At 39.7% G+C, this 19,676-nt stretch overlaps 1 protein-coding gene across 1 annotated transcript in view; it reads right to left on the minus strand.

The window, feature by feature from the left end:
• Positions 1 to 19,676, minus strand: part of FMNL2 (formin-like 2) — a 215,798-nt gene that overhangs the window by 138,409 nt on the left and 57,713 nt on the right. Inside the window, exons 2-4 of the mRNA XM_006834592.1 lie at positions 13,833 to 13,926; positions 10,747 to 10,754; positions 7,976 to 8,052 (exon numbers count right to left, since the gene is read on the minus strand). Of these exons, the coding sequence (XP_006834655.1) occupies positions 7,976 to 8,052; positions 10,747 to 10,754; positions 13,833 to 13,926 (179 nt within the window). The remainder of the gene's footprint in view (positions 1 to 7,975; positions 8,053 to 10,746; positions 10,755 to 13,832; positions 13,927 to 19,676) is intronic.

Genomic DNA, 19,676 nt, shown 5'->3' on the forward strand with positions numbered 1-19,676 from the left:
AAAAAAAAAAAAAATTATATTATTGTAGAATATTTTACTAAATAAACTATCAAAAGCAAAATATCCTGCCCCCACCAGCTGCTCCTTGGAAACCCTATACAGGATTGCTGTGGGTCAGAACCAACTTGACGGCACTTAATTAACAACAATAACCATGCCATGGACTAAAGTTCATAAATCCAGCTAACTTACCACCATCCCCATTACCACCACCACTTAAATCATATCATTCACGGCATCGTGACATCCGTCTACTAATACTACAACTACAAGGCCAGCCTCTTAGAACAGGACTTGGTTTGCATTTCAAGACTAATTCAAGTAATTTCAAGAGCTCAGATTAGTCACAATCTATAATTCTTCTCTATTATTATAGTTATTAAGAATAAGCGAATAGGCCATTTCACCTAGCCTCAATAATCAGGCTTGATAATCAGAACTTGACTGCTGCTGTTGTTATGTGCCGCGGAGTCGGTTCCGACTCATAGTGACACTGCACAGGGTTTCTGAGGCTGTAAATCTTTACTGGAACAGAAAGCCTCATCTTTCTCCCACTGGTAGTTTTGAATTGCCAACCTTGAGGTTAGCACCCAATTCATAACCACTATGCTACCAGAGCTCCTTAGACTAGCAGAAGATTAAAAAAAAATAATAATTTTTTTGATAAAGGAAATGAGAGTAAATTGCTACAATTTGATGAACTTGACCTATACTCATGGAGGTAGTAACTCTAAATACCAACAGAAAGGGTAGCAGTCCTCACATCAAGTATCAGCATTATCACCTCTGTACACAGGGTAGATAGGGACGGGCAACTTAGAGAAGAATACTGAAAGTGTGAATGAAGGGCTACCAAAAGAACCAACAGATCCGTTTTGGAAGAAGTGCAGCCAGAGTGCTCCTTGGAGGCTAAGATGGTCAAACTTCGTCTCTCATACTGTGGACATATTGTCAGGAGGGGCCAATAGTTGGAGAAGGGTATCATGTTTGGTACTGTGGAGGGTCAGAGTAAAAGAGGAAAACACCCAATGAGATGGATTGACCAAGTGGAAGCATCGATGAACTCAAGTGTGGCAACAGTAGTGAGGTTGGCACAGGATTGGGCCATGTTTTGTTCTGCTGTGCATAAGGTCGCTACGAGTCGGTGCTGACTTAATGGTACCTAACAACAACAACAAACCTAAAATGAGGGGGTGATAAAGGCAAAAAGTGACAAGCTTACAAGGTTTCAAGAGGGAGTTTAGTTTAAGAGTGTGTGGGGAAAGAAAGAGTCCCCACTGAATAGGTTTCATCTCGTTTAGACGGGCCTGGTTAAAAGATGGGGATACGATTCTTAGGATTCAATAGTGAGTAATTGTTATCATGACTAATTGCGACTATCATAATTGCAAAGGTAGAAATTTTGCATAAAAAATGGGGGAGTAGTTAATCTTACAGTCCAGAAACAGAGGACCCTAGGACCATCAAGAAAGAAGCGCAAAAGTGGAAGGCGGGACCCTATCCAGAGAAGTAGCAACACCAGAGATGGAAGCAGAGTTAGGGACATGGAAAGAGGAAGCAGCTGAGGACTCTAGATTCATGGGAAGAGAGGGACTAAGAGATGGAAGACAGGAGGCAAACTTGCAAATGTACCCTCTGGTGGTTTAAATTATTACATATGTCTGAGTGTTTAAGAAAAAAAAACAAAACAAAAACAACTAAAATGAACAGAGAGAAATACTGTTAACTGATAGTACATGGAGGGGATTATAATCCTTGTAATGTAACAAGGTATATGATTTGTTGAATGTAAAACTAATGATCTGCCCTGTAAACTTTCACTCAATTCACAATAAAAACTTTAAAAAAGAAAAACAAAACAAAACAAAAAACCCCCAGAATAAATGAGTAGGGATTATTGCTAGCCCAATTCTTAATTCAATCTGCTTCAAAGAAAATTAATTTTACTTCTCAAAAGACTGCTCCATTTATAGAGTTTTAGGTTTTTTCCAAAACTCAGAACAAGTCTTTTGCTTGACAAAAAGCTGCAGCTTAGAGTCTCATCTCAATATTGTTGTTGTTAAGTGCCGTTGAGTCAATTCTGACTCTTAAAGACCCTATATAGGGTTTCCAAGGAGTGGCTGGTGAGTTCAAACTGACCTTGCAGTGTAGTGCATTATTCCCACAGCATCTTGAAAATCAAGCACGGACCAAGAAAATTTCTTTTTCAGGACAAGTCGATTTTAAATGTAATTCTTCCTTTTAATTTCTGGGAACCACAGTCTTCTAGGTTTCTGGTTCATTTTAGATAAATTAGATAGCATTCTTTGCATGACATTCTTTGTTGTTGTTAAGTGCTATCAAGTTGGCCCCGAATCATAGCGACCCTGTATAGAGTTTCTAAGGAGCAGCTGGTGGGTTTGAACCGATACCTTGTGGTTCAAACCGACCTTGCAATCAAGTGATTATCCTATAGAGCCACACCAGACTCCATAGCATTCTTTGTTGTTGTTGTTAAGTGCTGACGAATCAGTACATTATATAATATTATTTAATTATTATTAAATATAATATTCTTTTCAACAACTATAACAACAAACAACACCTAGCATGTATTACGTAACTACTATATGTTAGACACTATATTAGGTTTTCTATAAATTATCTCATTTAATTTTTACAGTATTCATGCCAGGTGTGAATTATTATCAGTTAACTTAGCTAGGTCACATGGTTAGTAGTAAACTCAATGAGGTTGTATAACTTATCTAAGATCAGATAATTAATAAGGGCCATGGCAAAAATTTTAACCAAGATCTTTTTCCATTAAGTAAACAACACCCTATTACCCTTCTGTTGTTTTCGTGTGCTGTCGAGTCAGTTCTGACTCATAGCAACCCTGTATAGGATTTCTGAGAGCAGCTAGGGGCTTGAACTGCCAACCTTGCAGTTACCAGTCTAGTGCTTATCTTACAGAACCCACCAGGGCTCACCTCAAAACGTACAATGCAATTATGTATCTTATTTATATAGCACCTTGCATTCCAACATCCCTCTCACTGCGATAATTCATTATTTTTATCATTAATGATTAATTCTTCAGTAGATTTTCCAAGCAAATGAGATTAATCAAGTTGGTTTCCATAATGAAGAGTCTTATTTCAGGTCTGGATTTTCTTCTAAAAAGAAAAGCCAGAAAGATCAAAACTCTGGTAAGCGCTTTCATTCCATATAAGTTTTTAGTAGTCATTGGGTACATACAATCACCATGATTTTTTGTCTGCTAAAGTCAAAGTTTCCAAAGTGTTTCACACAGAAGGTGGGTAAGGGAAATTTTCAGCTGTTGAAGATGGAAGAAATGAAAGAATGCCTACAGTATTCTAAACAACAAACCACACCAATTGCATGCAGATTGCACTGGCTTCAACCCAAATAGGGCTCTTTGATTCTGCCAACTTTGTATTGAAAATGAGGGTTGTGTCTTGGCATTTGATGGTCAATTTCACATTATTTCAGCAATGCTTAAGGAAACACTTTTTGACAGTTTGTAGAAACCTTGGCTTCAACTCACTGAACCATTCTCAATTAAGAAGAACCAACAGCATAGGGTTTGGCTCTACCTGGAATTCCTCTAATGGAATTGAACTTCTGATCCATAAATATTAGAAACTATTTGAATTTCCCACATTTGGATGCCCAACTATATTAAATCACCACCACCTTCACCCCCAACAGATAAGCTTTATTGCTTTCATCCCAAATCCTTGGTTATCTTATTTCCTTTCATGCTAGAGAAAGCTACGTAGGAAAACGAATACAGCATTTTAAGCCAAAGCACCTGGCTCTACAGCTGTAGACTGCATGCAAGTAGCTCACCTTCCCTGGTCCTTTACTTTTTTATCTGTATAACAAGGAATTAGGCAATCTTTAACTTTTCTGCCAGTTTAAAAATCATGGTTCTATGGCTCAATGTCCGATAGCTCATTTTCTGAGACAAAGTCATTATCAATGTTGAACTAGAACATCTCATTCTCAAGGTGAAAAACATGACAGGTTATCCCATCTTCCTGTTAGTGATGGCCAGTAAGTTCTGACTCATAGCAACTGCTATGCACAACAAAACACTGCCTGGTGTTGTGCCATCCTCACAAATGCTGTTATGTTTGAGACCATTGTTGTTGTCATGAATCCATCTTGTTGGGGATCTTATTTTTTGCTGACCCTCCACTTTACCAAGCATGATGTCCTTCTCCAGGGAATGATCCCTCCTGACAGTATGAAATACTTCTTCTAAGAAGCATTCTGGTAGTCCTTCAAATGTAGATTTGTTTGTTCTCCAGGCAGCTTAATATTATACTTTCAGTATTCTCCAACTACACCGCAATTCAAATTCATTTATTCTTCCATAGTCCTTTCTATTCATTATCCAACTTTCACATGCATACGTTGTTGTTGTTAAGTGTCGTGGAGTCAGTTCCGACTCATAGAGACCCTGTACAGGGTTTCCGAGGCTGTAAATCTTTCTCCCACAGAACAGCTGATAGTTTCGAACTGGTGACCTTGCGGTTCACAGCCCGATTCGTAACCACTACGCTACCAGAGCTCCTTTGAACAACAAAACGAAACACTGACCAGTCCCAGGCCAACCTCACTACTGTTGCGACGCTTGAGCCCACTGATGCTGCCAATTTGCCAATCCATCTCACTGGCGGTCTTCCTCTTTTTCTCTGACCCTCCACCTCACCACACATGATATCCTTCTCTAGCGACTGGTCCCACCTGACAATATGTCCTAAGTATGAGAGGTGAAGTTTGGCCATACTGGCCTCCAAGGAGCACTCTGGCTGCACATCTTCCAGCACAGATCTACTGGTTCTTTTGGCAGCCCATGACACTTTCAATATTCTCCTCCAACACCATAACTCAAAGGCATCAATTTTTCTATGGTCTTCCTTATTCACTGTTCAGCTTTCGCATGCATATGAGGTTAATGAAAATACCATGGCTTAGGTCAGGTGAATCTTAGTCCTCAAGCTGACATCTTTGCTCTTCAACACTTTAAAAAGGTCTTGTGCAGCAGATTTCTTGACTGCTGCTTCCATGAGTGTTGATAATTGATCCAAGAAGAATGAAGTGTTTGCCAACTTCAGTCTTTTCTCCATTGATAAGAATGTTGTTTATTGGTCCAGTGGTGAGTATTTTTGTTTTCTTACATTGAGATCGAATCCTTCAATATTACAAGTCAGTTGAATTTTTTTCTTCAGTTCTTTCAGATTGAGAAATGCTGAACATGCTTTTTTCCTTTTGGTTTTCTCACTCCAGGCCTTTGCATATTTCATTATAATACTTTACCTTGTCTTCTTGCGGTTTCCTTTAAAATATTCTGCTCAGCTCTTCTACTTCATCATTTCTTCTAGTTGCTTTAGCTTCAATGTATTTAAAGCAAGTTTCAGTATCTCTTCTGACATCCATTTTGGCCTTTTCTTTCCTGTATTTTTAATGACTTTTTTTTTGTCTTTAACAAACAGAAATTTATTCTCTCACAGGTTAGAGGCTAGAAGTCCAAATTCAGAGCACTGGTTCTGGAGAAAAGGTCCTGGTCTCCTTTCAGCATTTGTAGACCCAGCATTCCTAGGGGAACTCCATGTGTCTTGGCATCAGTCTTCCCCTTGATGTAGGAGCTTCACAGGGCAGGTACTCCAGATGCAAAGGATGCGCTCCACTCTCGGCTCCTCTTTCTTGGTGGTAGTAGGTCCCTAGTCTTTGTTGGCTTCTCTCATTTTATCTCTTATAATATAAAAAAAAGGTGTTGCAGCTCATTCCCTGGGAATCTCCTGTCAGTGTTGTGATGGGACTAAGGGTGTTACTGTTGTTGTGAAGTACCATTGAGTTGGTTCCCACTCACAGCAATCTGGTATAGGGTTTCCAAGGAGCGGCTGGTGGGCTTGAACCACTGACCATGTAAGTTAAGAGTTCAGTGCTTATCCTACAGCTCTGCAGCAGGACTTTAATCCTTTTATTGGTTTATCATTTAATGACGTTTTGCTTTCTTCCTGTATGATGTCCTTGATGTCATCCCACAAGTCTCCTGGTGTTTAGTTATTAGTGTCCAGTACATTGAATCTGTTCTTGTGATGGTATCAACATTTAGGTGGGACACACTCGAGGTCATATTTTTGCTTTCATGGATTTGTTTTAATTTTTTTTCAGTTTCAGTCTGAGCTTGCATATGAGCAATTGATGGTCTGTTGCATAGAGGGTATGCCATCATTGAGATGAAAACATGTATATGATCTATTGAGTGTAAAACTGATGATCTAGTCTGTAAATCTTCACTCAGTTATAACAAAAAATTTTTTAAAAAGATAAATCTTTGTTTAGCAATTCCCCAACTTTATTTTCAGAGTAAATTTATAATTGTTGTTGTGTGACGTGGAGTCGGTTCCAACTCATAGCAATCTGTACAGGGTGTTTCTGAGGCTGTAAATCTTTATGGGAGCAGAAAGCCTCATCTCTCTCCAGCGGAACAGCTGGTAGTTTTGAACTGCTGCCCGTGAGATGAGCAGCCCGATTCGTAATGACTACGCTACCAAAGCTCCGTAAATTTATAATACACAGTCCTAAATGCTTGAGATATATGAAGTAGAGAGTGAGAACAGATTATGAGTGCAAGGACTAGGTCAGATTGACAACATTCAAGTATTGATCCCCTTCTGGACTGTGGTGTTTGTGCTGTTAAATCGATTAAATCAATATATTTTGTTAATATATATGTTGAATGGGTATATCGGCTCATAGCAACCCTGTATATGGTTTCCAAGGAGTAGCTGGTGAGTTTGAACCACCGACCTTGCCACTCAAACTGACTTTATGGTCTAGTGCTTATCCTACAGCGCCACACCAGGACTTCTACAATGTATAGGGACACTATATGTTGTTGTAGTTAAGTACCGTCGAGTCAGTTCAAATTCATAGTGACCCTGTATAGGGTTTTCCAAGGAGCAGCTGGTGAGTTTGAACCACTGACCTTATGGTTCACACCAACCTAGTGTCCAGTGCTTTGTCCCATAGCACCACAACAAAACTCTAGGGACACTACATATCAGAGTTGAAGCTACAGTCTTTATTGGAAAGAAGCATTGATAGTACAATCATTAAGCACTTGCCTGCTAACTGAAATTTAACTCCCCCCCCCCCCCACCACACACACACCCAGCTACTTTGGAGCAAAAAGATTTACAGTTCTTAGAAACATATGGGGGCAGTACTGCTCGTGTCCTATAGGGTTGCTATGAGTCAGAAATGACTCAGTGACGAAGGATTTGGAGTCTACATGGGAACAGGTCTTTTGTTCAGTGGAGTGGCTAGTGGGTTCAAACTGTCAACTTTTGGGTTAGCAACAGAGCTAACCACAGCACTTAATCTTTGTACCACCAGCTCTCTAACTCCAGGGAACTGAGGAAAGTAGTCTTAACTAACCAGCCTGGAGAGCAACAGTGAAGGATGAGAGATTTACCAGGTGACCTCCAATGTGTACATTCCAGCTGGACATATCTGGTTTTCACATGAAACCAAGCCATTATCATGAACTGCCCACAAGTATTGCATTCATGCAGAAAGTTACATGCTGTTGTGTTCGTTAGTGCCACCACTGAGTCAGTTGTGGAATACAGCAACCCTATATAGGGTTACCAAGGAGCGGCTGGTGGGTTTGAACCACTGACCTTGTGGTTAACAATCCAGTGCTTATCATACAGTGCCACACCAGGACACTCAAGATATACACAGTTGTTATAAATTCCCCAAATAAACAACTACCAGTCTAGATTCAACTGATTCTTGTACAGCAAACACTTCAAGTTCTAATAAAAGTTACCATCGAAACCTCAGTTTTTTAAACTTACAATGAACAAAAAGTATTTCTCTTAATATGATTCTGTTACTTTCTAAGTTTTCTAAAAGTCTTAAGGTTAAAATGTCAAAGGGACACACTTACCCAATATGGTTGGTTCTTAAAGAAATTTCCAGTTCTCTTAGTACTTGTGTGGATTCTTGAACACGCCGCCTGAATTTCTGTAATTCAAAAAAACATATTCTCACAAAACATATTTTACCAAATAACTGCTGTAACTGCAGCTTAATTATAGTGTAATAAGTTTAACACAGTATGAAAAATAGCTCACTTCAAAAGTAAATTCTCTTATATTTCTTTTTTGTTGGCAATACATATAAATTTTCTCATCATAAATACCCACTTATGAGTATTTAGGCAATAAGTACTTGTTTCATATAATAAGTACCTGTTGGTAAAAGTATTGTTTCTTACTTCATATATGGAGCAACAGTCACCAACATATCTAAGTGGCAGGGTCACCAACACCACCACAGGTTTGAAGATCTATGCAGGAGGGCTCAGAAGACTCAGCAGATAGCGATGCTCACAGCTACGATTTATTACAGTGAAATATACAAAGCACAATTAACAAAAAGAGACGCTACAAGAGGTGGTAAGTCTGGACGAAATCAGGCACAAGATTCCAGAGTCCTCTCCCAAAGGAGCCACACAGAACAAACTTAATTCCCCACCAAAAAACTGTAACAGCATATGTAAAATGTATGTACCAGGGAAGCTCATTAGAGACTCAGTGCCCTAGATTTTTATTGGGGGCTGGTCATATAGGTACCCACCCTGTCCCTGGGACATACCAAAATACTAGACTCTTAGAAAGAAGCAAGTGTTGAACATAAGCCATATCATTTGCAGAAACGATGTAGGCACAATGAGACATTCATAACAGAGAATGATAGGTCCAAAATTCAAGTTTCCTGATACCAACCATAGATGAACCTTGCAAACAAGCCTTTCTAAAGATAACAGTCTCAGGTCTGCTACATTCATTTTTTTTTTTTCTCTACACAACCTGTTCCAAAAATAAGCATTCACAGTAACCTCTGGCCCAGAGTTCTCGCTTGGAAGGTTCTTATCCTCTGTAACACACCACCATTCCCAATATGGAATGCCTTTTCTCACCCTCTTGCCTATCCAAATGCCACTTATCCTTCCAGCACTCCCTCAGGACTTCTTTCTCCAACAAATTCATCTCGGATAATAAATATGTTCATCTCTCTGTTCTCCGGACTCTAAATAATATCCAAGATAACAAAAATTTATGTTTCACATAAGTTCCTTGGTACACATTTTTCTGTTGAGTTTTTTTGTTTTTGCATGACTAAAGTCTCACACTACTATGAAAGAAGGAAATTTCATGTGTGATGACTTTGAAGAAGACCCAAACCACCTTTACACTACTCTAGCTCAAGATGTTAGCATCCATCTCCTGATGCTGTCTGTCACAATTGTACAATCCAGCTCTAAGCCTCTAATAATGATTATCACCACAGCTTGGGAGAAGAACTTCCAAGAGACAGATGAAAACAAGAGGGGCTGAAAACGAGGATTTATCAGTTCCCTGAAAAGCCATGGAACTCTGCACTAAGCATGGGCAGGCCCCCTGGGACCTTGCTTACCTCTTCTGAAAGGTTTCAAAAATAACAGCCATTCATCTATAGCTCCTTTGGATTTCTGCTGAAGGGTATTCTTTTGAACCTGTGGTTACATAGCTTAGAAAACTATTACTTCCAGTTGGATTTGAGTTCTTTGAGTTGTTTCTTGATGGTTTCTTCCTAGTTTCTCTGTTTGTTTGTTCTGCTTGGGAATTCGTTTATATGATATGTTGTGGAGTGTTAACTTTCTTTGGGGTTACCTTGTAGTCTACTAACTTTTCTCTGCATTTAGGATACTCCATTGTAACCTGTTATTACTTCCAGGTGGGCTGGCTGCTCCTGAGTGGACATTCTTAAGTCAGGGTCACAAGTCTGAGGTTGTTCTAGGTTGAACCATGTCTGCTAAAAAGGTTATGTTGAAGACCTAATCTCAGGGACCTATGAACATGACATTGTTTGGAAATAAGAGTCTTTGAAGATGTTATCCGTCATCCAGGATGAGGTCATACTGGGGTAAGGTGGGTCCTAATCCTTTATGACTAGATTCCTTATAAAAGAAGAGAGGTAGACAAAAGCAGAAACTATATGATCTTATGATGGAAGCAAAATTGGAGTTATGTTGCAGCCAAGGAATATCTGAGACCTTCTCCTGTAAAGATTTCAGCCTCTGAAACCTATACAGGCTCACTGTAAGGTGGAATCAACTTGGTAACATACAACCACCATCACCACCATCAGAAACTGAAAGATCAAAGAAAGGTCCTGTCCCCAGAACCATAACAAGACATATTGGCCTTGCTGACACCCTGAATTCAAAATTCTAGCTTCCAGTCTACTTTACAACAATAAATACCTGTTATCTAAAACCACTCAGCTTGTGGTACTTTGTTACAGCACCCAAAGGAAACTAATACAGAGACTACGTGCGCATGCGGCCTTTAGAAATTCATTCTTCTTTCTGTGCTATACAGCCCTAATTCAGTGCAGAGAGTTTGGTCTCGTTCACTGCTGGTCTTTGCCTTTGCTGCTGCTCCCCTAATTTTGCACTATGTTTCCCAGAGCACAGTTGTCCCTTAGATATATCATCAAGCACAAGGGCACCCAGGTTAGCAGGGAGGATGAAACAGTATAAAAACGGTTCTGCTCAAGGACTAAGCACTGCATAGCCAAAGTAACTGAAGCAAAACTCCATGAGGTAATAGTAATAACAAAGATAACAGCCAACATTTACTTTTTGAAAGTACATGATAACTAAGGTAACACTAAATTGGCTCCCCTCTCCCCACCCTCCCCCCATTTTATATTATCTCAGTAATTAAACAATCTTCAGCCGGGCTCTGGATTAGAGAAAACCAAGCAGTGGCATCTACTTCTCCAACAAGTAAATAATGAGTGCTAACACTTTGTACTTCTACACTGTAACCAGAATGTTTTAAAACACATCAAAGAAGAAGCAGTGACACCAGAGATGGAGGCAGACATGGGGCCATAGAGAGAGGGAGCTGCTGAGGACTCTAGATTCATGGGAAGAGAGGGACTGAGAGCTGGTGGCCAGGAGGCAGACTTGCAGAATGTGCCCTTTGGTGGTGTAAATTATTATATATGCCCGAGTGTTAAAAAAAAGGAGCTAAAATGAAGAGAGAAAAATAATGTCAACTGATGGTACATGGAGGGGATTATAATCATTGTATTGAAAGAAAGTATATGATTTGTTGAACGTAAAACTAATGATCTGCCCTGCAAACTTTCACTCAGTCTGTAATAAAAACTTTAGGAAGAAGAACAAACCAGGTAGCATCCATTAGAAAGTCAGCAGCATTCTCACTTCCCTACCCAGGGATGAACTCATGAAGGCAGCTGAGCCTGGGAAGATGCATACAGTACGTTTCCTTTTAGGAAGGAAGCAACAGAGGCCCAGACTCCTTTCTCTAAGGTCTGTAGCCTCTTTACATGCGAGACAGGAACACATCCCTCAATGTGCAGGCTAATAAACCAATACTGAAAGAGGAGGCTGGTTTGGTGAGTTCTGGCCACAGAGAGATCTAATTTAGGTTATTCCTTCCCTGCCCTAGAGGGTTTCATTTTTAAACTATTCAGAAGAAATCTAAATAGAATGTGAGCATGCTTAAGAACCTTCATAAAAAAAAAAAAAAAAAAGAGAGAGTAAATTAAGTATCTTCTGTTCAATTCCAACAAAAGAGTGATGAACCAAGTGTTCTGAGGACTCCAGAGGCAGTTAAAGATAGATGGTTTAGCCTGGACTGTTTGGCTGAAATTTACAACCCTGATTTGAAATCCCTTTCCCCATCCCTCCAACCAAAATACAGTTGAGAATCTTAAACTCATTTGAGCTGCAAGCATGCTTTATTCCAAAAAAAATCCCCCTTGCCCATTTAAGCCTTATAATTATGCTGTGTAGGACAGATTATCTTCTACTGCCAGCTCCTGACACAAATCTTACTAAAGCAGGGGTGAATGATTCAAAATCCATTTTATTTTCTTCAGATATGAATGATCAATCTTGAAAGGTGAGGTAGGCACAGACCAAACAAGGCCTTTCAGGGGAACACACAGTCCAGAGCAGTGATTTCAGAATGAAGGTCAGCCCACTAGGCCATCTTTTGTCATAGCTCTCATTATTATTTGTGAGGGAGTAAAATTCTTTCTGAGAAGCTTTTTTGTTTCATTTTCTTTGCCTTAAATCAGAAATAATGGATCCAAAGAAGTGGGATCATGCCAGGAGGAAGTAACATCTTTCTCTTTATGGGAGTTGGAGCCTGGAGTCTTAAGAAGCACTGTCTGGTAGTTTACATTTTTTTTCTCCTTTCTCTTCAGAATTTAAAAAATGTTTTGGGATGGAATGTATTCTGTTCAAGGGACCAGTTATGTGGGAGGCTGAACTGAGATTTCAGACTTGTGTACAAACATCGGCATTTCCGTAATTCTAAACTGGGAGGGGCAGTATGTGCCTAATGCTAGGGTTTGAGTTAGCTGCCAGCCTGCAGGCTTACAAACTTGATGATTTCAGAAAGTATTTTAAATAGAGCCTTGTGGTCTCTGTTGCATATATGTGTGTCCTCCTTTAACCCTCTCTTGTCTGATAACATTGAAGCTGCTTCAGTGTTAGAGGAAGAAATCCCCTAAAGGGTTAATAATTAAGCAGGGTCTCATTTAGGGGGGCTGACAGCAGCTCTTTAAAAAAAAAAAAGAACATGTATGTGCTGTGCTGTGAAGAGGAAAAAATATGGATATGTCAACAGATTCAGTTTTAGAGACTATGTATGCTGTGCTCAAATCACACCCAGTGTTGAGCCTACAGTGATGATCTTGCAGTTCATTTTCATCAATACTGCTCCATTAGCACATACTACCCACAGAGCAATGGGCCAGGACATTTCCAAAAGGAAATAAATTACTGTTCTTTTATGCTTGACTTTTTTTTTTTTTTCATAGACGATGATGGATAATAGAGAAAAGGAGGATTTAAAAAACAAAAATGAAAACAGAGAGCCCTGGAAAAAAGCAGTTAACCAGAAAAAACATGTCATTCATTTCTGATGATTCTCATGCTGAAAACAGAGGGAATGTAGCTCATGATATTTTTGCTGTGGCTTTCAAAACAGAAGTTGTGGAAGGTCAACGAAGAACAAGGGCAATCTGGTGATGAGACCCTTTCTGTGAAGGATGATGCCCTGTACCATCCCTGGGCCACAGGACTCTGCCAGGCTACATGCTTTACCACAAGGCATTGGTTTAAACCAATTGTGTGGCTACACAAAGCAGGCCTTGTCTGTAAAAGGAGAGAAGTGGTTGAGAATGGAATCAGCTATTCTCTCCTTACCTTCCTGGGGCTGGGAGGCAGGGGTTGGGGCGGGAGATATTGCTAAACGCATCAACACAGGATGTGAACGCACAGCTGGGATGACAAAGCCCCAGTGATTTTTCAAGGTCTCTGGAAATGCACCAAAGCATGAAAGACAAGTCTTCCCTTTGTGAGGCTTGCTTGTTGAGGGGCCTAAACACTCTGACCGCTATGAGTCGGAACTGATTCCCGAGCAATGGATTTGGTTTTCTGGTTTGAAACACCTCTGGATGGGACTCTCAGTCCTGTGTAGGTGGGAATGGCAATGACTGGATCACTACTGGAGGTTTGTGACTCTCTTTGCAGGCAAATACTTATAAACACATCGTCACAGGAGAAAGATGGTGGTTTTTTCTCTTATGCTGTCAGTCTCTAAAGATGGTCCTTCCTGGAGGCTTGGGAAGAGGCTGTCATGCAGAGGAAGAAAAGCCTTCCAAGCAGGCAGATTCTACCAGCCCATGAGGAAGTAACAACAAAGAGTGGACACAAATCCATCTTACCTTCCTGGTTACAGCTGGATCCAGATAGCCTTTGAGCTTCTGAATATACGTATGAGGAGGATTCTTCACCTGGAATCGTTCCTGCAGGGAGCACAAGGGAAAGAGTGTGAAAGCTATGAAGGCACAACACAATCAGGCATGTTCAAACTAATGCTGCATGTCCACGGCCCTATGAATGCAGCCCTGCAGGGAATCACGCAGAACTTTATAGATGTTACTCTCCTAACTTCAAACAAGAGATAATCAGCCTCAGAGAAATTCATCCCATCCCTAAGGTAACACAGCTAGTCAGTGGTACAAGTGGATCTGAACACATTTCTGTCCAGCTCAAAAGTCTGCATGGCTTGCTCTGAAAGACACTGTAGTTCTCATTCTACAAAAGATGCTTTGCCAACCTATTTTTGGTCCTCTTTTTAGCAAGTCTTCAGTCTGCTGCATATTCCTTTGAATAACTTCAATGTTGGCAAATCTCTTTTGAATATTTACATTTGAAAATAGTCTTAAGTTATTTTGAGCCAAAGACTTGACTCAAATTGGATAAAACTAATTTGTTTCAAAATGACGAATGAGCATATTGCAAAATGACAAAGGAAATGTGAGTACACGTGTATCTATCTGTGCGTACACATTTATACACGCTAATAGATGACAACAATGTTAGCAGTTTAAATTTACCATAGACTCCATGGATACCCTATACAGGGTCCCTGTGAATGGGAACCTACTTGATGACACTTAACAACAACAAGGAGCACAGTGGTTAAAGTATTTGGTTGCTAACTTAAAAGTCCATACTCTGAGAGAGAAAAATGTGGCAATCTGCTTTCAGAATGATTTTACAGCCTTGGAAACCCTCCGGGAGCAGTTCTATTCTGTCCTATAAGTTCCCTATGAGTCAGAATTAACTTGGACAGTTGGGGTTTGGTTCAGTAGTAAAGCAGTTCCAAAATTACTTTGAACAATGGCAATCATTGGAATATGCTTATAATACACACCTACCGTTGATATTTAAATGTTTGCCTAGGCTAGAGCTTGAGAATTTGCATTTCTAACAAATTTCATGCTGACACTGCTGAGAGAGGGGCCACACCTGTACACACATGTGGCAAGTATTATAGATCATAATATCCAAAGCAGCATTATTGCTGTTAGGTGCCATCAAGATGGTAATGACTCATAGTGACCTTATGCACAGCAGAACGAAACACTGCCCGATCCTGGGCCAATCTCACTATCATTGCCATGCTTGAGCCCATTGATGCTGCCACATTGCCAATGCATCTCGCTGGGGGTCTTCCTCTTTTTCTCTGAACCTCCACCCTATCCTTCTTGACTGGTCCTCCTGACAATATGTCCTAAGTATGAGAGTCGAAGTTTGGCCATCCTGGCCTCCAAGGGAGCATTCTGGCAGCACTTCTTCCAAAACAGATCTACTCGTTCTTATGGCAACCCATGGCACTTTCAATATTCTCCTCCAACAGTATAACTCAAAAGCATCAATTCTTCTACGGTCTTCCTTATTCACTGTCCAGCTTTCGCATGCATATGAGGTTAATGAAAATAAGATGCCTTGGGTCAGGAGCACCTTAGCCTTCAAGCTGACATCTTTGCTCTTCAACACTTTCAAAGGTCTTGTGAAGCAGATTTGCCTAATGCAATATGTCATTTGATTTCTGGACTGCTGCTTCCGTGAGTGTTGATAGTTGATCCAAAAAGAATGAAGTCCTTGACAACTTCAATCTTTCTCTGTTGGTAAGAATGTTGTTTATGTCCAGTAGTGAAGATTTTTGTTTTCTTTACGTGGAGATACAATCCATACCGAGGTTGCTCTCTTCGATCTTCATCAGTAACTATTTCAAGTCCTCTTCACTTTCAGCAAGCAAAGTTGTATCATCAGCATATCGCAAGTTATTAATGAGTCTTCCTCCAATCCTGATGCCACATTTTTCTTCATATAACCTAGCGTCTTGGATTATTTGATCTGCATACAGGTTGAATAAGTATGGTGAAAGAAAACAACCCTGTTGCACACCTTAATTTTAAAACCACTCAGTGTTCCCATGTTCTGTTTTAACAACTGCCTCTTGGTCCATGTACAGATTCCTCATGAGCACAATTAAGTGTTCTGGAATACTCATACTTTCTCCATAGCTTGTCATGATCCACACAAATGAAAGCCTTTGCGTAGTCAATAAAGCACAGGTAAACATCTTACTGGTATTCTCTGCTTTCAGCCAAGATCCATCAGACATCAGCAATGATATCTCTCGTTCCACAGCCTCTTCTGAATCCAGCTTGAACCTCTGGAAGTTCTCTGTCAATTTATGCTTGTAGCAGTTTTTGTATTACTTTTAGTAAAACTTTACTCACATGGGCTATCAAAGATATTGTCCAATGATTTCCACATTCCATTGGGTCACCTCTCTTTGGAATGGGCACAAATATGAATCTCTTCCAATCAGCCGGCCAGATTGTTTTCTTCCAAATTTCTTGGCAGAGATGAGTGAGTGCCTCCTATGCCACCTCACTTTCTTGAAAGATTTCAATTTGTATTCCATCAGTTCCTGGTGCCTTGTTCTTTGCCAATTCCTTCAATGTACCTTGGACTTCCTCCTTCAGTATCACTGGCTCTTGATCATATGCTACCTCTTGAAATGGTTGAACATGAACCATTTCCTTTTGGTACAGTGACTCTATGTATTCCTTCCATCTTCTTTCGATGCCTTCTGCATCATTCAATAATTGATGGTTATGTGAGGTCTAAATTGGACAGGGGATGGGTACTAATCAGAATGGAAATTACAGAGTGCTCCCATGAGGCTGGCAAGGGACCACTTTTTTACATGAGTAATAGTTAATCAGGCACTGATTTTCTACTACTAATTAAGCTGTATTGGGGAGTGTGGTGGATCCATATGGTAAGCACTGAACTGTAACCCCCAAGGTCTGAAGTTCAAGCCTGCTAACAGTTCTGTGGGAGAAAGATGAGGCTTTCTGCTCCCATGAAAACTTAGAGACTCAGAAACTCTATGCAGAGCCACTATGAGTCAAAATCAACTAGACAACATTTAACAACAACAAAAAACATGTTGTACTAAGGCAACACCTGTACATAGACATGTACACAGACCAAGAAGCAGTTGTTCAAACAGAACAGGGGGGTGGATACTTATGATTTCAAATCAGGAAAGTTGTGCATCAGGGTTGTATCCTTTAATCATACTTAATCAATCTGTATACTGAGCAAATAATCTGAGTAGCAGAATGATATGATGAAGAACATGGTATCAGGAGTGGAGAAAGACACACCAATAGCCCGCAATATGCAGATGACAAATTTTGCTTGCTGAAAACAAAGAGGACTTGAAGCACTTATTGGTGAAAATCAAAGACTGCAGCTTTCAGTAAGGATTACACCTCAGTATGAAACAAGCATCACAACTGGGACAACAGTCAACATCATGATGGTGGTGGTGATAGTGATGGTGGTTGGTGGTGGTGATGGTGGTGGTGGTGGTGGTGGCTGGTAGTGGCTGTGTGCCACTGAGTCAGTTCTGACTCATAGTGACGCTGGACAGGGTTTCCGAGGCTGTAAATCTTTACAGGAACAGAAAGCCTCATCTTTCTCCCGTGAAGCAATTGGTAGATTTGAACAACTGACCTTGCAGTTAGCAGCACAGCTTGTAATTCACTACGCTACCAGGGCTCCTTAACGTCATGATAAACTCAGAAAAGATTGAAGTTGTCAAGGATTTCATATGACTTGATCCACAATCAACATACATGCAAATAGCAATCAAATGGCATACTATATTGGGAAAATCTGTGGTAAAAGGCCTTTTTAAAGTACTAAAAAGCAAAGATGTACACTAAATATACTAAGTACACTTTACCCAAACCACAGAATTTTCAATGGCCTAGTATGTATGGAGTCCTGGTGTGGTGCTGTGGGATAATGTACTGGGCCACAAGGTCGGTTGGAACCACTAGGTCAGTGGTACAAACTCACCACTTGCTCCTTAAAATTCCTATAGAGGGTCACTATGAGTTGGAACTGACTCAATGGCAGATAACAACAACAAAAATATGTGTGTGAAAGCGAGACAATGAATAAGAAAGAACAAAGAACTGATGCCTTTAAATTATGGTGTTGGGGAAGAATACTGAATATACCACAGACTGCCAGAAGAACCCACTGTCACTTTGTGGTACAGTGGTGACCTGTGTGTTGCCGTGATGCTGGAAGCTACACCACCACTATTTCAAATACCAGCAGCGTCACCCACGGTGGATTAAGTTTCATTGGGGTCTCTACACTAAAATAGACTAGGAAGAAGGACATACATACTACTACTGAATGGTTAACCACTGAAAACCTCATAAACCACAACTATAACATTATCTTATATAATGCTGGAAGATGAGCCCCTGAAGTTGGAAGGCACTCAAAACACAACTGGGGAACAGCTGCCTCCTCAAAGTAGAGTTTACATTAAAGACAAGAAGGGAGCAAAGCTTTAGGGATCTTTATTTGCTGATGGGGCACAAGTCAAAATAAGAAACAGCTGCAAACATACATTAATAAACAGAACACTGAATGTAAAAAATGTACAATTTTTACATTCAGTGTTCTGTTTATTATTGTATATTTCCAGCTGTTTCTAATTTATGAATCTTATTTATTATTATGAATCTTTGAAAACTGGAAGTTGTCAAAAATCAAATGGAACACAGAACAGTCAGTATCCTAGGCATTAGTGAGCTGAAATGGACTGGTGTTAGCCATTTTGAATCAATCATGTGGCTTACTAAGTATGCCAGAATTGACAAATTGAAGAATGGCATTGCATTCAGTCAAAAAGAACATTTCAAGTTCAGAACTTGAAAACAAAACAATGCTATCTGTGGCAAAATAATATTCATGAATTTACAAGGAAGGCCAGTTAATGTTGGCTAACTATTCAAATTTACACACAACCACTAAAGTCAGGGATGAAAAAGATTGAAGAATTCTACCAACTTCTTCAGTTGGAAATTGATCAACCATGCAATCAAGGTGCATATATAAATACTGGTGATTGGAATGCCAAAGTTGGAATCAAAGAAGGATCAGAAGTGCATGGAGGAAACTATAATCATTTCAATGAAATGAAATACAATAGGATGAATGTAAAGCTGATGTTCTCCCATGTAACCTATCACTCAATTCACAATAAAAACTTAAAAAAAAAAAGGATCCGTAGTCGGAAAATATGGCCTTGGTGATAGAAACAATCAAATTTTGAAAGAATAATAACTCACTTATTGCTAATATCTTTTTTCACTAACATAAAAGTCAACTATACCCATGAAACTCACCAGATGGAATACACAAGAATCAAACTGACTGCATCAGTGGGAAGAAACTATGATAAAGCTCAATACCAACAGCCAAAATAAGGTCAGAGGCTGACTGTGGAACAGACTATCAATTGCTTATATGCAAATTCAGACTGAGGCTGAAGAAAATGAAAACTAGTCCATGAAAGCCAATTTGTAAACTTGAACATATCCCAAGTGAATTTAGAGACCACCTCAAGAACACATTTGATGCATTAGAGACCAACGTGAGATCTGTGGTATGTTATGAAGTATACCACACATAAAGAAAGCAAAAGATCATTAAAAAGACAGGAAAGAAAAAATAAACCATAATGGATTACAGAAAAGATTCTGAAGTTTGTTCTTGCATATAGAAAAGCTAAAATGACGAGAAGAAATGAGGAAGTAAAAGATCCAAACAAAAATTTCCAAGGGCAATTTGAGAAGAAAAAGTCAAATATAATGAAATG

This window comes from Chrysochloris asiatica, unplaced genomic scaffold (assembly GCF_000296735.1).
Source record: "Chrysochloris asiatica unplaced genomic scaffold, ChrAsi1.0 scaffold00012, whole genome shotgun sequence".
NCBI classification, from domain to species: domain Eukaryota; kingdom Metazoa; phylum Chordata; class Mammalia; order Afrosoricida; family Chrysochloridae; genus Chrysochloris; species Chrysochloris asiatica.